The sequence below is a fragment of the Hippocampus guttulatus genome, chromosome 16 (genome assembly GCF_054856545.1).
Source record: "Hippocampus guttulatus isolate MCC_2025c chromosome 16, RoL_Hgut_1.0, whole genome shotgun sequence".
Lineage (NCBI taxonomy): Eukaryota > Metazoa > Chordata > Actinopteri > Syngnathiformes > Syngnathidae > Hippocampus > Hippocampus guttulatus.
Window position 1 is genome coordinate 13,985,175 of NC_141276.1, and position 19,380 is coordinate 14,004,554.

At 43.7% G+C, this 19,380-nt stretch overlaps 1 protein-coding gene across 4 annotated transcripts in view; it reads left to right on the plus strand.

The window, feature by feature from the left end:
* Positions 1-19,380, plus strand: part of rbfox1 (RNA binding fox-1 homolog 1) — a 191,394-nt gene that overhangs the window by 127,218 nt on the left and 44,796 nt on the right. For 3 of the 4 annotated variants that reach the window (XM_086132301.1, XM_086132304.1, XM_086132303.1), the window contains exons 3-6: positions 628-774; positions 1,706-1,759; positions 2,716-2,808; positions 12,181-12,241. In XM_086132301.1, the coding sequence (XP_085988427.1) occupies positions 628-774; positions 1,706-1,759; positions 2,716-2,808; positions 12,181-12,241 (355 nt within the window). The remainder of the gene's footprint in view (positions 1-627; positions 775-1,705; positions 1,760-2,715; positions 2,809-12,180; positions 12,242-19,380) is intronic. The other variant, XM_086132302.1, reaches the window with a different exon arrangement.

Here is a 19,380-nt window from a genome sequence, read left to right on the forward strand (position 1 = left end):
CCCTCGTGAGGATAAGCAGATTTGAAAATGGATCGATGGATGGATATATCTATTGGTCGATCAATCAATCGATCGATAGATAGATATATACGCATTTCACCTGTGATTTAAATTTGAATTTGCAAAACCTTTTACGCATGTTCGGCCACTCAGGAAAATTAGGCAGAAGCCTGTACATGGGGGCAACAGTTCAGTCACATCTGTCACATTCCATGGTGTGTGGCAGCTCTCACAAAATAGCGCTTAAGAATGTTAAGCAATGGGATATTAAAAGACAGAATAAGAGCATTACAAAATACGTGGACACTGTGGATTTTTTTTTCTTTCATTATGGATTCAAAATGGTCGCTGATGGTGTAGTGGTAGTGTGCGGGCAGCGTGGGATCAGTTCCCACTTTGTGACGATGTGAATGTGGGTGTGAATGGAAGTTTGTCTATCTATGTGCCCTGCGACTGACTAGTGACCAGTTCAGAGCGTAGTCTGCCTTCCACACGAAATCAGCTGGGATAGGCTCCAGCAACTCTCCGCGACCATGTTCAGGATACGCGGTGTTGAAAATGGAGGGATGGATGGATAATTCAAAATGTTCCCATCTCTACAGTTTGGTAATTGATTGTTTTCTCTAGCAGACAGATGATCCAGCACAGACAGATAGTCATCCACCAACACAGACTGCACCTGAGAGCACAGACAGCAAGGCCCAACCCAAAAGACTTCATGTCTCCAACATCCCGTTCAGGTTCAGAGACCCAGACCTCAGGCAAATGTTTGGTGTGAGTACAATACATGAGAGTGAAATTCAGGTTCACTTTTATATATTTTATAAGAACAGGTGTGGAAAATTGTACTCTGTACAGTGATCCCTCGCTACTTCGTGATTCACTTATTGCGGATTCAGTGTTTTTTCCAAAGTACTGCATTCAGAAAAAATGGCTGAATGATTTGGAGGTTTTGTACATGCCTGTACTGTAATGCAGTGGGCACTCATTCAAGGCGCATGATTGGTTCCTGGTGCGACATCGACCAATGACAGCACCGAGTGGATTTATCACGTGAGCTGATTGGCTGTGCATCTTCGCAGCCCCACCCAGCTGGTGACTCTCTGACATACTGTCTCTTCTATTGTTTCTACGTGTGTGCGGCGGAGAGAGAGAGCGAGAGAGAGGGTTCGGGTGTGGGCCTGACCGAAAGCAGCAACACATCTTTCTTCTCCTCCTTCTCATCAGTACCGAATGAATTGTCTTATCATTAACACGAGGGGATAGCTGGCCAGGAGCTAGCTGGAGGCAAACGGTGGCTACACCGTCAGAGCTTCAAATGAGGGCCGCCTTCTACGCCACCAGCACAAGTCTCTTCGCTTCTCTCAGAAGGCAATGCTGATGAATGTTAATTACTGTATAAGGTTTTATAATTAAAGATTTAAGTAAATACCTGTACTGCTATAGTCTTTGTCTGAAATATGTAAAGTATAAATACTGTTTAGATATTTTAAACATGCTGGTACCCACAAACTCTGACACAAAAATTCCTGTGGGGGGGGGGGCAAACCCTACTTCGCAGTTTTTCACTTCGCGGCAGGATCTCAATCCCCATTAACCGCGATATGTGAGGGATCACTGTATATGTAAATTAATTGTGTTTTTGTTGTTAATTTGATCCCTACTTATTTCACAATTAATCACTGTGTTTTCTTTTTAATAACAGCATTTTGGCAAAATCTTAGATGTGGAAATCATCTTCAACGAGCGTGGTTCTAAGGTCTGTAATTTTTATTTTATTTTTTTCCAAGCATGCCACCATTAATTTTACCTGAATCGGCCTTGGTAGTGTAGTGACGGATGTGTTTCATGCAGTTGCCAGGGTTAAAATTCCCAGCCAGTGCCGTGTTGGCTTGTCCTGGTCACGAAGACCAAATCGGTGGGTTCGGGTGGGCAGAATGTGTGTAAAATAAATCAGGCCATTGATGGTGACCCTGGATGGGATGAGATGAAAGTCACAACCTTTGGCTGGAGTAGTTTTCTTGTGCACATACTGGGGTTTCTCTAAAATAAAATCCTATTTCCAGATTGATGAAACCAAACAGAGAGCAGATACTTATGAATGAGCATGTAGACATTTTGGAAATGGTAGTCTGTCCATTGGAGATTTGTTATATTATAGATAGCTTTGATAAGTCCAAAGTAAAAAAATAAATAAATACATAAATAAAATAAAAGACAATATGCCTAAGTGTTTACAATCTCCCAATGTCATACATGTATACTGCTTCAGTCCAGAGCAAAAAAGATTTACTTAATGATAAACTAACATCATTAATGAAGAACAGCATTTTTGTATTGATGAATATATTTTACATTCTGTAGAAGGTGTGGGTGTTCAAAGATAATTAAATATCTCCCCCCTCAATTAAATTAACAAACTGAAGAGTCATGACAGATCAATATGGCAACATTGAGAAATTGTCCTTGGAATAATTTTGTCTGGCACTTGTTTTGCACAGTGCCGTGCGAGTTTATTAGAGGTGCTTAATGATTTCATTTTCTATTTGCTGATGTAAACCTTTCTGTGGTTACACACACACACACACACACGCACACACACAAATGCTACATAGCAAATTTATCAGTATTATTATAGTTGAAATGTCAGAGAGTACACATTTCTAAGCTTTACACTGTTGTTGATTTGTTGCTTGATTGCCTTTTTCCATGCAGGGTTTTGGATTCGTAACATTCGAGCGTAGTATGGACGCCGACAGGGCCAGGGAGAAATTACACAGCACTGTGGTCGAAGGCCGTAAAATAGAGGTACTTGTGTTCAATCCTTTCTTTCTCTTCTCCTTGTCCTTTTTGTCCCCTATTGATGTATGTGTAAGTGAGCGTCTGACAGTCGACCACAACACCCTATCTTATCTTTCTTGTGAAATGGCATCCAAAAGTGATCCATGGTTTGAGTTTTATCTGTGGTTGCAGCTTTCCTTAAAAAAAAAAAACATACACAGGACAGTACAGTAGCAGACTGTTTTTATTTGTGTGCATCATTAAAACATGACAAAAAAAACCCCATTAGGTTTGCTTCATGCTAAATAAATCCTCCAAAGAATTATGAACTGCATTTTGAAAACTTGTAGATGCTTTGGATTTTTAGCTGGCCAAAATACTGCAAAGAAAAGCAAAAAATCAATCTTCTCTCACCACTACATTTCCTTTTCACGATCACATGGAAAATGGAGCCTTTCCCAGCTGACTCAGGCCACGTTTACAAAACACAATTTTTAATGAGAATGGATAGAAACTCTTGTGTTGGTCCCTCGTTTACACAACGGCTTTATCGTGTCTCAAAGTGATCGTGTTCTCCATTGCTGGAGTTACAATTCATGGCTAAATTCCTGAATTATGGGAAGTGCACAAGCGAGAGTAGCTCACGTTCATTTTTGTTGTTACATGGGCTGCTCAAGATCGTGAGTTTGATAACGCATCATGCGTGAGTGTTGATATACTGTGGCCAGTGGAGACACATGACTTCCATAACGTATATTCACATGTTGAATATATTAGAAATATGCTTGATACATAGGACTCTCTTTTCTGCCTAAAAATATTGAAGTGAAATCATTGGCAGAACAACGACTGATTTTGGAATATCAGGAATCGAATCCCAATTGCTATTAAATATAATATTCAAATAGTCTGGTGGTATTGTTTTCATCGCATCTAGAAAATGGAGAAAAATGAGATCCAATTTCAAATACACATTGCAAGTTGGAAGATTCCTCCATTATTATTATTATTATGATGATGATGATAAGAGGAAGAAGAAGAACCTCGAAACAAGGCTCAAGAGCATGGATGGGCAACTTAAGTGATGAAGAGTGCCCACAATTTTTAATTAGCACTGCTGGTGGTCCACATAAAACCACAAGCTTCCTCAACAGATGTCTCCATCCATCCATCCTTTTTCTTCCACTTGTCCAAGGTTGAGTTGCGGGGGCAACAGCTTGAGCGGGGCACCCCAGACTTCCCTCTCCCCAGCCACTTCATCCAGCTCTTCCAGTCAGCCCTAGGCACGCCAAGTGGCATAGTCTCTTCAGAATGTCCTGAGTCTTGTCCCTGGAGCCTTCTCCGGGGTGGGACATGCCTGGAACACCTCACCAGGGTGGCAGGCTTCCAGGAGGTATCCTAACCACATGCCCAAGCCACCTCAAAGGAGCAGCGTGTCGACTCCACATGTGTTGCTCTCAGATGACCGAGTTTTTAACCGTATCGCCACGGGAGAGGTCAGTGACCCTACGGTGGAAACTTATTTCCCCTGCAGTAAATTGAAAGCTTTGCCTTTCGGCTCAGCTCCTCCTCAGCCACAACAGAGCAATAGAGTCTGCATCACTGCAGATGCTGCACCAAGCCACCTGTCAATCTCATGCTCCATTTCAAACTGGACCCTCACCGCGCTTTGTGCAGCTTATACGACCGGAGACAAATTTCTTGTGTGTTTTACATACTTTGTCAATAAAGATGATTCTGATTCTGATTTGTCTGTGCTTAGAAATGATGTCTGTAAATCTTATGAATGAAATTGATGACAAAGGACAGCCTTGACGGAGTCCATCCCTCACTGAAAAGGACTTACTCGAGGCAATACAGATCAAACTCTGCGATTGGCTGGTAGCCAGTTCAAGATGTACCCTGCCTACTGCCCGATCACGAATGGGATAGGCTCCAGTACGCCCACGACCCTCGTGAGGATATGTGGCTTGGATAATGGACTGATGAGTACTAATCAACTTTGACATTGGTTCTATGGGTACCCCCCACAGAACTACCACAGAATGCCTTCTCCAAGTCCACAAAACATATGTGGGTTGTTTGGGCACACTCTTTTGCACCTCTGGAGGACCCTGCCGAGGTTGTGGTCCACTGATAAACGGCCGGGACATAATCCACACTGCTCCTCAAGAATCTGAGACTTAATGTGATCCGCCCATAGTTGGTATTAGTCCCAGTCACATCCTTCCAGGTCTTACCGACTACGTTTACATGCAGTCAATAACGCTTTTGAATATGAGCAATATCGGGGTTTGCCCATTGCCATGGAAACACTCACAAAAATATGCTCAAGTATGCTCATATTTGGGTTTTTAAAAAACCTGAATAAGACGTGTTACTCATTTTTTAACCTGAATATTTGGTTGTATGAACACGTATTGGTTCTACCTCAATGGAATGGAAAGTTGGTTTGTGTTCTGCGCATGCTCTTGACAGGAGGATGTTTTATTTTTATTTTTTAAATTAAGTACAGAAACGACTTGTATGTTTTTCTACAAGCATAAGTAAACCAATGTGGCAAAACTCAAGACACAGCACAGAACCACACTTTTGGAGTGAGGATGAAACTGATGACTTTATGAGTGTGATGACTGACTTGAATACAATGTATTTTATTGATGGTTGAAAGTAAGAGGCGGAAAAGTCGTCTATGACATTGTCTGTGTGTTGCAGTTTTGATGGGGATATTCCACTCGATCACAATTACCATGTTGACTGGAGTCTGCTTATACATGTAAATGGCTTATGCTGAATGTTTCAGAAACCGGAATTTAGACGAACATTGGTGGCATGTAAATGTAGCCACTGTCATTGTCCATGTGAGCATAGAAGTCCTCCGATCATGGAGCACTCTCCAACCCCTCCAAGGACTCCAAAAAGGGTGGCTACACTTAACTGCTGTTTGTTGCATAGGTGCAAACAACAGTCAGTACTCGTCCCCACCAACCGTAGGTAGAGGGAGGCTATCCTGTCATCGAGTGAGCTGAACCCCAATGTACAGGTGCTAAACGTTGGGCAATAAATATACCCACAATTGCTCGGTGCGGTGGATGTCACTGTTTTCTATTCATAGCACCTCTAATAGATCTCTCTCAGCCAATCTGAGTCAGCATTACAATTTGTTTGGAAGTATTAAATCCCTCCTCAGTATTAAATACTGTCTAGGGCAGTTCCAAATAATAGTACAGTACCAGTTACTCCAGCAGAGTTAGAATCAAGACACACAAGCGTAAGTCCCCAAAGCAGAGGTCCCCAAACTATGGCCCGCCTCCGCATTTGGTCCGGCCTCCCTGAACAATAACAGAGAGTATTTTGAGTTATTTTTCATCTATGTGCATTTATATTTGATCATAAATTTGGGCTTTTACAATAAAGTCTTCCTTAGTTCTGAACGATTTTCATTATTAACTTTTAGTTAGTAACTCTTTCATAAACACATATAACGCGGCATTTGTTCCATCTTTCTGTGGTTTGTGCCGTTATCTGGCAACCCCAGAAAAAAAATCCTGAACCCGCCCCTCTCAAAGATAACGTAATCATGGCGAAAAGGTAAGGTAAGAGAAAAAAAATATTCAGAATGCAGGGTATTTAACCCAAAGTGGAGAAACGATTATTATGATTTGTTTTCAATGCAAAGAAAAGGCTGTTTGTCTCATCTGTCAGGAGGTGGTGGCAATATATCCCACATACCCTCGAGGACTCTGCTAAGGGTGTAGAGCTGGTCCACTGTTCCACGGCCGAGACGAAAACCACACTGCTCCTCCTCAATCTGAGGCTCGACTTTCTGACCGACCCTCCTCTTCAGCACCCCTGAGTAGACCTTACCAGGGAGGCTGAGGAGTGTAATCCCTCTGAAGTTGGAACACACCCTCCGGTCCCCCTTTTTAAAAAGAGGGACCACCACCCCGGTCTGCCAATCCAGAGGCACTCTCCCCGCTGACCATGCGATGTTGCAGAGGCATGTCAACCAGGACAGCCCCACAACATCCAGATCCTTGAGGAACTCCGAGCGGATGTCATCCACCCCTGGGGCCTTGCCACGAGGAGCTTTTAAACCACATCGGTGACTTCGACCACAGAGATAGGAGAGCCCACCTCAGAGTCCCCAGACTCTGCTTCCTCCAAGGAAGGCGTGATGATGGAGTTGAGGAGGTCTTTGAAGTACTCCGCCCACCGGCTCACAACGTCCCGATTCGAGGTCAGCAGCACCCCATCCCCACTGTACACAGTGTTAGTGGTGCACTGTTTCCCCCTCCTAAGATGTCGGACGGTGGAACAGAATTTCCTCAAAGCCGTCCGGAAGTCGGCTTCCATGGCCTCACCGAACTCTTCCGACGCCCGAGTTTTTGCCTCAGCGACCACCGAAGCTGCATTCCGCTTGGCCAGTCGATACCCTTCAGCTGCCTCTGGGGTCCCACAAGCCATAAAGACCCGATAGGACTCCTTCTTCAGCTTGACGGCATCCCTTACTGCTGGTGTCCACCAGCGAGTACGGGGGTTGCCACCACGATAGGCACCAACCACTTTACGGCCACAACTCAGATTGGCCGCCTCAACAACAGAGGCACGGAACATGGTCCACTCGGACTCAATGTGCCCTGCCTCCCTCGGGACATGGGAAAAGCTCTGCCGGAGGTGGAAGTTGAAACTCTTTCTAACAGGAGATTCTGCCAGACGCTCCCAGCAAACCCTTGCAATACGTTTGGGTCTGCCAGGTCGGACCGACATCTTCCCCCACCATTGGAGCCCACTCAGCACCAGGTGGTGACCAGTTGACAGCTTCGCCCCTCTCTTCACCCGAGTGTCCAAAACATGCGGCCGCAAATCCGATGATACAACCACAAAGTCAATCATTGAACTGCAGCCAAGGGTCTCCTGGTGACACCCTTATGTTTGAACAAGGTGTTCGTTATGGACAATCCGTGACGAGCACAGAAGTCCAATAACAAAACACCACTCGAGTTCTGATCGGGGGGGGGGGGGGTGTTCCTCCCAGTCACGCCCCTCCACATCTCACTGTCATTGCCCACGTGAGCATTGAAGTCCCCCAGCAGAACAAGGGAGTCCTCAGCAGGAGTACTCTCCAGCACACCCTCCATGGACTCCAAAAAGGGTGGGTACGCTGAGCTGCTGTTGGGTGCGTACACACAAACAACAGTCAGGACCTGTCCCCCCACCCGAAGACGGAGGGAGGCAACCCTCTCGTCTTCCGGTGTAAACCCCAATGTACAGGCACTGAGCCGGGGGGCAATGAGTATGCCCACACCTGCTCTGCGCCTCTCACCGTGGGCAACTCCAGAGTGGAAGAGAGTCCAACCCCTCTCAAGAGAACTGGTACCAGAACCCAGGCTGTGTGTGGAGATAAGTCCGACTGTATCCAGTCGGAACTTTTCTACCTCGCACACCAGCTTGGGCTCCTTCCCTGCAAGAGAGGTGTAGTCCATGTCCCAAGAGCTAGCTTCTGTAGCCGAGGATCGGACTGCCAAGGTCCCCGCCTTTGGCTGCTGCCCAGCTCACACTGCACCTGACACCTTTGGCCCCTCCCATGGGTGGTGAGTTCATGAGAAGGGGGACCCACGTTGCCTCTTTGGGCTGAGCCCGGCCGGGCCCCATGTGTACAGGCCCGGCCACCAAGCGCTCGCCAACGAGCCCCAGGTCCAGGCAAGGGAAACTGGGTGAGCCGTGCTTTGTCTGGTCCCTCACCTAGGACCTGTTTGCTCTGGGTGACCCTGCCACGGGCACAACGCCCCAGGCAACTTAGCTCCTAGGATCATTGGGACACACAAACCCCTCCACCACGGTAAGGTGAAGGCTCATGGAGGAGCAGAGCAAAGTTGATTATTATTTCTTTCATAAATAGTGTAATTTATTGGCTATCCTGGCTTTTTTTCTGTGAAGAACCCGGTGAGGGTTATTTTGTTATTCATTTCATTTATAGTGTTATAATTTATTTACTGACTTTTGTTCTGTGAAAAATCCAGAAAAGGTTATTTGACTTTGTGTGGGTTTCTGGAAAACAAAATGTTTTTATGTTAGGTAGTCTTGCAGTCACACTTTTTCTGTTCCAAACTGACCCCCAGCAGAGAAGCGAAAAATTATGTGGCCCTCACAGGAAAAAGTTTGGGGACCACTGGTTTAAAGTAACTTTCGAGTCTCAAGCATGCCCCAAGTCATGTTTTCTTGGGCAAGTCAGGTCCTGTGATAAATACAGTCCCAAGTCAAGGCACCTTAATAATGCAGTCTTAACTGCAGTGGCGAGTGAGACAAAATATTACCATAGTCAATTAATGTCATTATTGGCCAATTTATCAAACCGTATACGTGTTTAACACCTCCCAGAATAGTATAATCAAATTAAACAACACTTCATGACACAATTTCATTAATTATAATTTAGTTAAATATTTGAGTGTTAATCTAAACTTGTCTACACCCTGTTCAAAAAAAAAAAAAAAAATTTGACAGCCAGACATGAACTTCTGTGCATTTGCATAATATCTACACCAGTCACTGTTTTCTTACATTCCTACAAGTTGTTGCATTTGCAAAATGGGATCATATGTACATTCCTGCCTATTAAAGGGTATTGTCTGCAAACCACGCTCGCCTCAAACACTGGTCAACAGCAAATCCTGCTGGCACTGAAAGTGCTCTCATTCAGACTGGGAAACACATTATTTATCTGACCAAAGTTGTGCCGCTTACTGACATGCACAAGCATGATTCAAAAAGATGGATTCTCATAATACCATGCAGTTATGAAAATGTGCCGTTTTGATCAATCTTCACAGAGAATGCTGAACAGCTTGAACGAAATAGTAGCGCTAGCAATGCTAAGCCACCATTAGCGCTTTAAACAAGTCAACACTAAACAGGCTCCGGCACATCCCGCGACTCTTGTGAGCGGATCAGAAAATGGATGGATGGATGGATAGATGGAGGGTGGCAGTGATTGACTCCCATGTTACGTCGCATTTCTGCACTAATTCAGGCAAAAGGAGTGTTGAGTGCTGTACATGTACATACTTTTCATGTTTACACTTTTCTGTTCGGCAACATTTCCAAAAGTCGTTTCTTCGTTATCGTCTTAAGTATTATTCTAATTTTGTGAGATTGTGAATTTGGGTGTTTTATTAGTTTTCAGATATCCATCCATCCATCGATCCATTTTCTGATCCGCTTCATCCTCACAAGGGTCGCGGGGATGCTGGAGCCTATCCCAGCTGTCTGCGGGGGACACCCTGAACCGGTTGACAGCCAATCGCAGAGCACACAGAGACGAACAATCATCCACGCTCACACAAACACCGAGGGACAATTTAGAATGTTCAATCAGCCTGCCATGCATGTTTTTGGAATGTGGGAGGAAACCGGAGAAAACCCACGCAGGCCCAGGGAGAACATGCAAACTACACACAGGGAGGCCAGAGCTGGAATTGAACCCGGTACCTCTGCACTGTGAGGTCATCTAAATTAAATCATCTCAATTAAAATGAATTAACACCTGAAAAGTATTCATCTGTGTGGAATGAATGCATGCACTGCACATGTTTCACTTTTTTAATAGTATTATTGAAATAAACGTTTTCATGATATTAAATTTTTTCACAAGCACCAAGGAGCCTGCAATCCAGTTATGAAAATATTTATTACACCTTGTGTGATAAAACCCGACCTGATAAAACCACAACACTAAGATTTTCCGCTGTATTACATGTGCGCTTGTTGGAGATGTCACAAATATCTTAAACATCTTTCTATAAGTGCACACACAGACGAGCAGTATGTTATCAAAGGTCTTCTGGTGACAAGAGAGTACATACTGTTGACTCAAATGTTTTATATTCATGTTTTCATTATGATTTCCATGACATTTTAACACTGGTTCAGCTTCACTCTGCTGAAGTTATCCCAGGTTGTTGACCCATCTCTTCAAGCAGCCTTGGTCCAAGTGTTTGATGCACACTCGGGTTTGAGTATGGATTAAATGGACACTCCAGTTTGTCTTATTTAAACCAAGGGTCTCCATATATGAAGACACTCTTAAATTATGACTACCAGCTCCAGGTGGGAAGTTATTGCATTGATTTTACCGATACTCCCACACACCCGCACCCCTTCTAGTTTTTTTAGAAGTGACTGTTGTCTTTCCGCCCCAGCTGGCCACAATGATGAACGGACACAACAAAGACCGCCCTAAATTATGGTTGAATTAAAAAAACAAAAAGTGGAGAGCTGACAGAGAGTTTGTGCAGTGGTATGATTGCAAAGTGTTCTTCGCCACTGAATACGATGATGCTTATTCCTTTCTCATCCCCTCCTTCCCCCACCATTCTTCCAATGGTAGCTTGTTTAGGGCCCCCCATCCATCAAAGTTACAACGATAACAGTACACAAACAAGTGGGCGGGGCCAAAAGGTTTGGGAATGGTAAGTGTGGGCGAGCCAGCCATTCTGCCAGCATTTCCTCTCTCTCTTCCTCTCTTGAACGTTTGCAACGCAAAATCTCACGTGACATTTCTTTTTGAATTGTGATTGGGTTGATGCTGTATATTGACATATTTTCTTGAGTGACAACAAGTGTTCTCCTGTAACTGCGTGTAAAAGCAATCTTGACTGAGACATGATTCATTTGCACATCTATCGGAGATTGTTGGAAAATAATTTGGAAACTTTTGTTTGACGATAATGCACCCGCATTTTAATTTTCCCTGTTAACTTTGATTTCGATTTTGGAATGTGTTGAATTGTTGATTGATTGACTTGATAACAGTATCTATGTTCTTTGGGGTTTTCATTTTTTTTTTTTTTTTAATGCAAGTAGAAAGGCTGTTGTCCAAGTGTGACTGCATTTTAGTGCTTTCATCACAATTGTGTCATTTTCCAAGATTGACTGGATGTTGCACAATGCTTCCGGCATATTTTCTTCCTCCTTGTCCTATTGATATTTGGTTTTTTTTCCTTCTTCTTTTCCCCTGCCCTCTGCATGCATCTGTGCTCACAAAACAAAATGACCCAAATTGCCCATATGCATCTGTATTTTTTTCTTTACTTTTGTCTTTATATTTACTGAAATGTCATTCTAAGCGGAACGCATGTTGAAATAAATAGAAAATATGCAAATAGAAGGACAGGTGATTTTTTTCTTTTTTTTGAGATTTTTTTTCAGTGTTTCTGAATGCAACTGTGAAAACACACAAATGACATGAATGTTTGACATGATACAGTGTGCTGCTTCCATTTTGAAATGTTTCTTTGTTTATAACACAAGGGGACAATGCATGCCGACTTTCACAATCTGTTATTTAAAGCTATGCAACTCTCATAACTCGTGAAATTTTCTCTCTACCTGCTGTAGGTCAACAATGCAACAGCTCGAGTAATGACAAATAAGAAGACTGTCAACCCATATGCAAATGGTAAGGTTGCCTAAGTGCACACATACACACCAAATGTACTCAAGCACCGACTGTATGCGGGTAGCATTGTGTTTGGGCTGAGAAGGAAATAATGTGACATTAACTTAAGCAAGACATTTTAAATAGAGTGTACATGGCGGAAAAGTGGTAGAATGTCTCTTGCATATTTTAACAAACTGAATTAATTCCGACTCACATTTGAATAAAAAAACGAGAAAGTTTGGACCACTTTTTTCATCTATCTATCGCTGTGCCCCATCCATCCATTTTCTTCTACGTATCCGCGGGCAACAGAGCCAGCCTAACCATATTTTGTGTCCTGGGGTGTCCCCCGGGGCTTCCTCCCGGTCTGTGTCCTGGGGTGTCCCCCGGGGCTTCCTCCCGGTTGAAAATGCCTGAACATCAGGAGGCATCCTAACCAGATTCCACTTCATATGTTTACTCTTTATGAGGAGGATCAATGGCCATACTTCTTATCATATGTCTTAAAGAAGAGCTCTGAGACCTGAGTTGAGTTTGGAGCAAACTCATTTCAGTCGCTTGTATCTGTAATGTTGTTCTTTTGGTCATAACCCACAGTTTGTGACCATATGTGAGGATATGGATATAGGATGAGAGGGTGGATCGAACTTTAAATCATGAGTGTCACCTGTCAGCTTATGTCGTTCTTCTACATGATGGACCACTGCAGAGTTTACATCATTGTAGATGCTGGACCAGTTTGCCTGTTGATCTCCTTCTCTTGTTGGCTCTCTGAAGATGGATCATGCGTGCAAGAGAGAGCATCAGGCTTCACATTATGGGGGTCTGAACTGTAAGATAGAGGAAAAATGACAGCGTCCTTCGAACAAGGTCCAAAGAGCCTAACAAGCATTTGGGGACTTGGCAGATTGCAGAAATGTGGGTGTTTTGTGATCTGTTAGTACCAGCAAGGGGATTTCAGCTCCCTCCAGCCAATGTCTCCACTGCCTAAAGGGCAGTGTAACGGTTGCGATCACAGTTTCTCTCCGCGGGAAACATTTGTGTGAAAAGAATTGACAGGCATGTACCTTTTGATCTCCAGAACATCTCTGGAAGAGCACGGAGTTCGAAGCATCCACCTCGATGATGAACTGGAGAGCAGAATCAGGATGGATGAGGACTGGGGCAGAGGTGAACAGTTGGTTGAGGCGTTTGAAGGCAGTGTCAGCTTTGGGGGTCCATGCAAATAGAGAGGCTATAGAGGTGAGTTGGGTGAGGTGTGTGGGTGACCTTGCTGTAGTCACAGATGAACCTCCTGCAGAAGTTGGCAAACCGCAGGAACTGCTCAAGCTGCTTGCTAGGAGCTGGTCATGGGCAAGGATTTAGCTGAAAAATAATAATAATAATAATAGAGGTGTTTTTGTCAAGCTCACCGTCACAACCCACGATACAATAGATTCTGTACTCAAACCCCCTCGACCTACTTGCTCGGATTCTTGACCCGAGATGTGCAACAGATTCCTTCAGTTTTTCATTGATAAGGTCTCTACAGCTAGGACTCCGGTCTCAAATACCGCATCTGACCCCTCTGTCCATGTTCCATGTTCAGCTGTGCTAAATTCTTTTGAAACTGTGTCCTTGACGCTTTTGGAGGATGTAGTTCGCCAGACGAAGCCATCTGGTTCCCCCTGCGACTCTCTTCCCCCGCAGTTCTTTCAGGAGGTTATCTCGAGTGTTGGCGCATCGGTCTTGGATATCATCAACAGCAGCCTCTCTTCTGGCATCGTTCCCCAACAGTTTAAACATGCTGTGGCCCAACCCGTGATGAAGAAACCTGGTCTTGATCCAGATGTGCTGTCAAGTTTCAGGGCCATTTCCAAACTGCCTTTCATTTCCAAAATTCTGGAAAAAGTGGTGCACATGCAGTTGAAATTTTTCTTGGATGAACATAACATCTTGGAGGTCTTCCAGTCAGGTTTCAAGACGATGCATAGCATGGAGTCAGCCCTGTTACGCATTTCTAATGACATCCTCCTGGCAAATGACGCTGGAGACCACGTGTGTCTCGTTTTATTGGACTTAACTGCAGCATTTGATACAGTGGATCACAGTATTCTGCTGACTCGTTTGCAGCACTTGGTGGGCATTGGCGGCAGTGCTCTTGAGTGGTTTAGGTCCTATTTAGCGGACAGAACCTTTTGTGTCAGCCTTGGCTGCTCTGAGTCACGCATTGCTCCCCTGTCATGTGGTGTTCCACAGGGTTCAATTCTGGGGCCTCTGCTGTTCTCGCTGTATCTGCTCCCATTGGGTTCCATCTTAAGGAAACATGGTATTCCCTTCCACTGCTATGCAGATGACTGCCAGATCTATGTCCCACTGAGCAAGAAAGACGCCTTCTCATTAAGGCCACGCCTATCCTGTCTGGAAGAAATTAAAACCTGGATGGCACAAAATTTATTGAAATTCAATGAAAAGAAGACAGAGGTGATATTGTTTGGTCCCAGTGTCCCTTGTACATCCCATCCTGTAGACTTGGGCCCCCTGTCTCCTTATCTTAAGTCAACAGTCTCAAACTTGGGCCTTAAACTGGACAGTGATTTCAAACTTGATCGGCAAATTGGTGCCGTTGTTAAATCCAGCTTCTTTCACCTTAGACAGCTGGCCAAGATAAAACCCCTCCTCTCACATGAACACTTTGAGACAGTAATTCATGCCTTTGTCACATCCCGGCTCGATTACTGCAATGCCCTTTACTTTGGAGTCAGCCAGTCCTCCATTAAGCGCCTTCAGCTGGTCCAGAATGCCGCTGCTCGCCTCTTGACTGGTACTCGTAAGAGGGAGCGCATAACTCCTATTCTGGCATCCCTTCACTGGCTCCCCATACATTTTAGAGTTATTTTCAAGATCCTATTATTTGTTTTCAAATGTCTGAATAATCTCGCGCCACCTTACCTCTCTGAGCTCATCCGCCCCTACACACCTGTGCCTCAGGTCTGCGAACCAGACATTATTAGAAGTACCAAGAACTAAACTGAGGCTCAAAGGGGATCGAGCCTTTTCTGTTGCTGGTCCCTCTCTCTGGAATGAACTCCCACTGAACATTCGGCAAGCCTCCTCGCTGCCCATCTTCAAAACCCTCCTCAAAACTCACTTGTATTCTTTGGCATTCGACTCAGCATGACTTAGATTTGTTCTTGGTTTTACTGTTTGGTGCTTTCTACCGTCTTTATTGTCGATTTGTCTTACTGTTTATTGTGCATGTTATATTGCTCCATGTACAGCACTTTGTATGCAGCGATGGCTGTTTGAAAGTGCTCTATAAATACAGTTGACTTGACTTGACTTGACTTGACTTTTGTGCTTTGACAAAGGTTTGTTTTCTTGGAGGCACTGCAGAATTCATTTAACATGCTGAACGTGTTCTTCTGCAGTTTGAGAGAAAATCAAAATGACATCAAGATAAACACAAACTGGTGAAGCATATCTCGTAGACCATCATTAATGAGTTCTTTAATTATAGCTGGAGCATGAATGAGACCAAATATTCAAAGGGGCCAAGGGCAATTCAAAAGTCTGTTTTCCACTCATCTCCCTCCCGGATTCGCACCAAATGATGTGTTGCAACCTTCTAGTAAGGTGAAAATGGTGGCTTGATTGAAAGAAAACGAGGAGTCAATGAGGCTGAGCAGATACTTATTCTTTATGGTGATGTCATTTTGTCCTAAAGTCGATGCATAGTCGTATGATCTTGTCTTTTTTGTCTACAAATTAAAATCCAGCACCGAGAGGAGGGACAGCAAAAGAGTCACTGATATACTTCTTCATGGGGCGTGACAGGTTGTAAAGTCTATTATAAGGTAGGGAGGCTCTGAGGAGTAAGTTGATTGCACAGTCATACGGTTTGTGAGGGGGAAGGGAAGATAAGATAAGAAAACCTTTATTTGTCTCACAATGGAGAAATTCGCAATTTACAGCAGCAATATTTGGAGGGAAGAAAGTAGAAAAAAACCAAAGTATTTGCATGCACAAAATTAATTTAAAAATGAACTGTACACAGTACAGAATGCTATATAAAATATAACATATAAGCATACAGTATATGCAACTGCCTGCCTGGGACTTACGAAGCACCTCCCCAAAGTCGTGATATTCAGGGAGGAACCAAAGAAAGATGGGGAAGAGAAATGAGAGGAAGAAGAATGGTGTGCTCCTGATGTGCTCCTGATGGTTACCCGAAATGGTGAGATAGTGATCGTCTAGTGTGCAACAGTATCTATAAGGGGCATCCATCAATGTCAGACTCGTTGGGACGTGTCTAAAAGGGACATGGAGAATTTAGCTGAAGGGAGATAAAGTTTGTGAGGGAGGACATAGTGGTAGGCAATTTAATCTGGTGAGAAGATTCACGAGAGTTCTCTGTGTCACTCACCCTAAGGCTGCATTCAGTGGCCGCGAGGGGACTCTTGGGTCAGAGTGAGCACTGATTAATGAAACGCCCAGACCTTCTACAATAGATGCAAAGACCCAGCGCAACCCGCCGGGCGTGTTCCTCCAGGGAGAGGTGGTGTTCCATTAACCTGCCATGCATGTTTTTGGAATGTGGGAGGAAAGCGGAGTACACGGAGAAAACCCACACAGCCACAGCAAGAATCTTCAAACTCCACACAGGAAGCTGGAACCAGAATCGAACCCTGCACCTCTGCACTGTGAGGCCGACGTGCTCACCAGTCCTCCAACGGGCCGCCCTGAAATCAAAATTCTTAAATTAGCTTAAGTGTGTCGAGTGAATAAGAAAGTACTTGTGAAAGTCCTCAACTGACACCGGTACGGTGGAGAAGTGCCAATGTCTTTGCATTTTACATACCGTATTTTCACGACCATTCGACGCACCGTATGGTTGGGCGCAGTCTCATTAATGGGTGCTATTTCTGTATTTTACACATAGACAAAACGCACTGTATTATTGGGCGCGATTTTAAAGTGGTAAAACATACGGCAGCTTAAACATACGGCATGCATGCGCGCACGCTAAAAACACGTTAGCTTGTAGCATACGGTAGCATGCCAAGACATACAGATACAAGCTAAAAACACGTTTTTAAAAAGGCAACGAAGCAAAACGGAGTTCCGTTGTATTTTATTTAGCCATCGTACAATGTACTCACGTTTTTCGATCAATCATCACCCAGAAATCCATCAAAGTCCTCATCCTCTGTATCAGAATTGAACAATTGTGCAAGCACCGGTAATCCATCAAAAACGCCGTGTTCCCTCTCGTTGTCAGTCACTCTCATTGCCATGTGGCTCCACAGAAATGATGCCGGCTTTGCCAAAAACTCGAACAACAGTGCAAGCAGACACGTTCGTCCAAGCAGCCACAATCCATTCGCAAATTGTGGCGTAACTCGCCCGGCGCTGCCTCTCACTCTTTGTAAAGTTGTGTTTATCAATCATTCATTGTTCCCATGCCGCTCGCAACTTTACTTTGAACGCCCGGTTGATGCCGATGTCCAGCGGTTGGAGTTCTTTAGTCAAGCCTCCGGTAATAACGGCAAGCTCAGAGTTCATTTGCTTGACTTGGTTTTTCACCGCTGCTGTGAGATGGGCACGCATGCCAAAAGCATAACGATGGCTTGAAGTTTGAACTGAGCTTCGTAGGCGTGTCTCTTTGTAGAATTTATTTTCGGGGGTTCTTAGAAACCAAAACCGAAGTTGTTTTGCAACAATGCACATAGCCACACTCTATACAGGTGTTGGTACCTGCTTGTAGCATCCCTTTAGCGTCCACTTACACGCCCACCCTTCACTCATTGGCGGACTTCTTCCCCGCATGCCTGTCACTCACGTCTGCCTTTTCTCTCTCTTTCTCTCCATATATGTATATATACACGCCCACCCTTCACTGATTGGCCGACTTCTTTGCCGCATGCCTGTCCACAGTCACTTCCGCCTTTTCTCTATATAAACAGCGTGTCGGCTGTCAGTCAGGTTTTGGAACTCAGCGCATAGACAAGACGCTCCGCATCATAAGGCGTCCTGTCCATTTTGGAGAAAATTTTAGACTTTTAATGGCGCCTTATAGTCGTGAAAATACGGTACATTTAAAAATCTTTAAGGGGACAATGTGTAAAAATGTGTTGGTTTTTTTCACTATTCATTATTTCAAAAATCCACAATTATTTTCAATAATATGCCAAAAAAAATGTCACACATTATTGTAATCTTTTCATGAAATTGTAGATGAAGTAATCGCTAATTACATTACAAAGGGCACACCTCCTCAACAGGAGGCGTCCATATTTCGCCACCATCTTTCTGCTGCAGATACCCGAAGGAGACAAACGTAGGGAACACAGTTCCTCAACACGAAGACGACAGCACGTTTAACAAATGTCATGCATGCACTTACTCCATCACTTGGAGTAAGTGACAACAAACTTGTTTGAAATAGATAGATATGTAGAAAAAAACTCCTCCACGATGTTCCTTACTGCTGTAAAACAAGAAGAAGTATCAAATATTATAAAAACTTTTAAAAATAAAAAGTCAACTGATTGCTTTAATATTGACATGACAATAATAAAGCAGATTATAGAATATGTAGTGCGACCTTTCACGCACATATGCAACCTGTCATTCAAAGCTGGTATCTTTCCATCAAAAATGAAAACTGCTAAAGTTATTCCAATCTATAAAAGTGGAGAAAGACATCGGTTTACAAATTATAGACCAATATCACTACTACCACAATTTTCAAAAATATTAGAAAAACTATTTTCTCGCAGACTTGATAGCTTTATACAAAAGCATGCGCTGTTAAGTGAGAATCAATATGGCTTCAGGGAAAAACGGACCACCTCAATGGCAGTTATGGAGTTTGTGGAAGCATTAGCCACTAATATAGACAACAAAGAATTTACTGTTGGGGTTTTCCTAGATCTAAAAAAAGCTTTTGACACAATAGATCACAGTATATTATTGAAAAAACTAGAAAGATACGGCATTAGAGGTGTAGCTTATAAATGGATAAAAAGTTATTTAGAAAACAGATATCAGTACGTGCAACTCAACAATAAAAAAACGAATCAACTAAAAATCACTCACGGAGTTCCTCAGGGGTCAGTGCTTGGTCCAAAACTATTCATCTTATATATAAATGATATCTGCAAGGTCTCAAA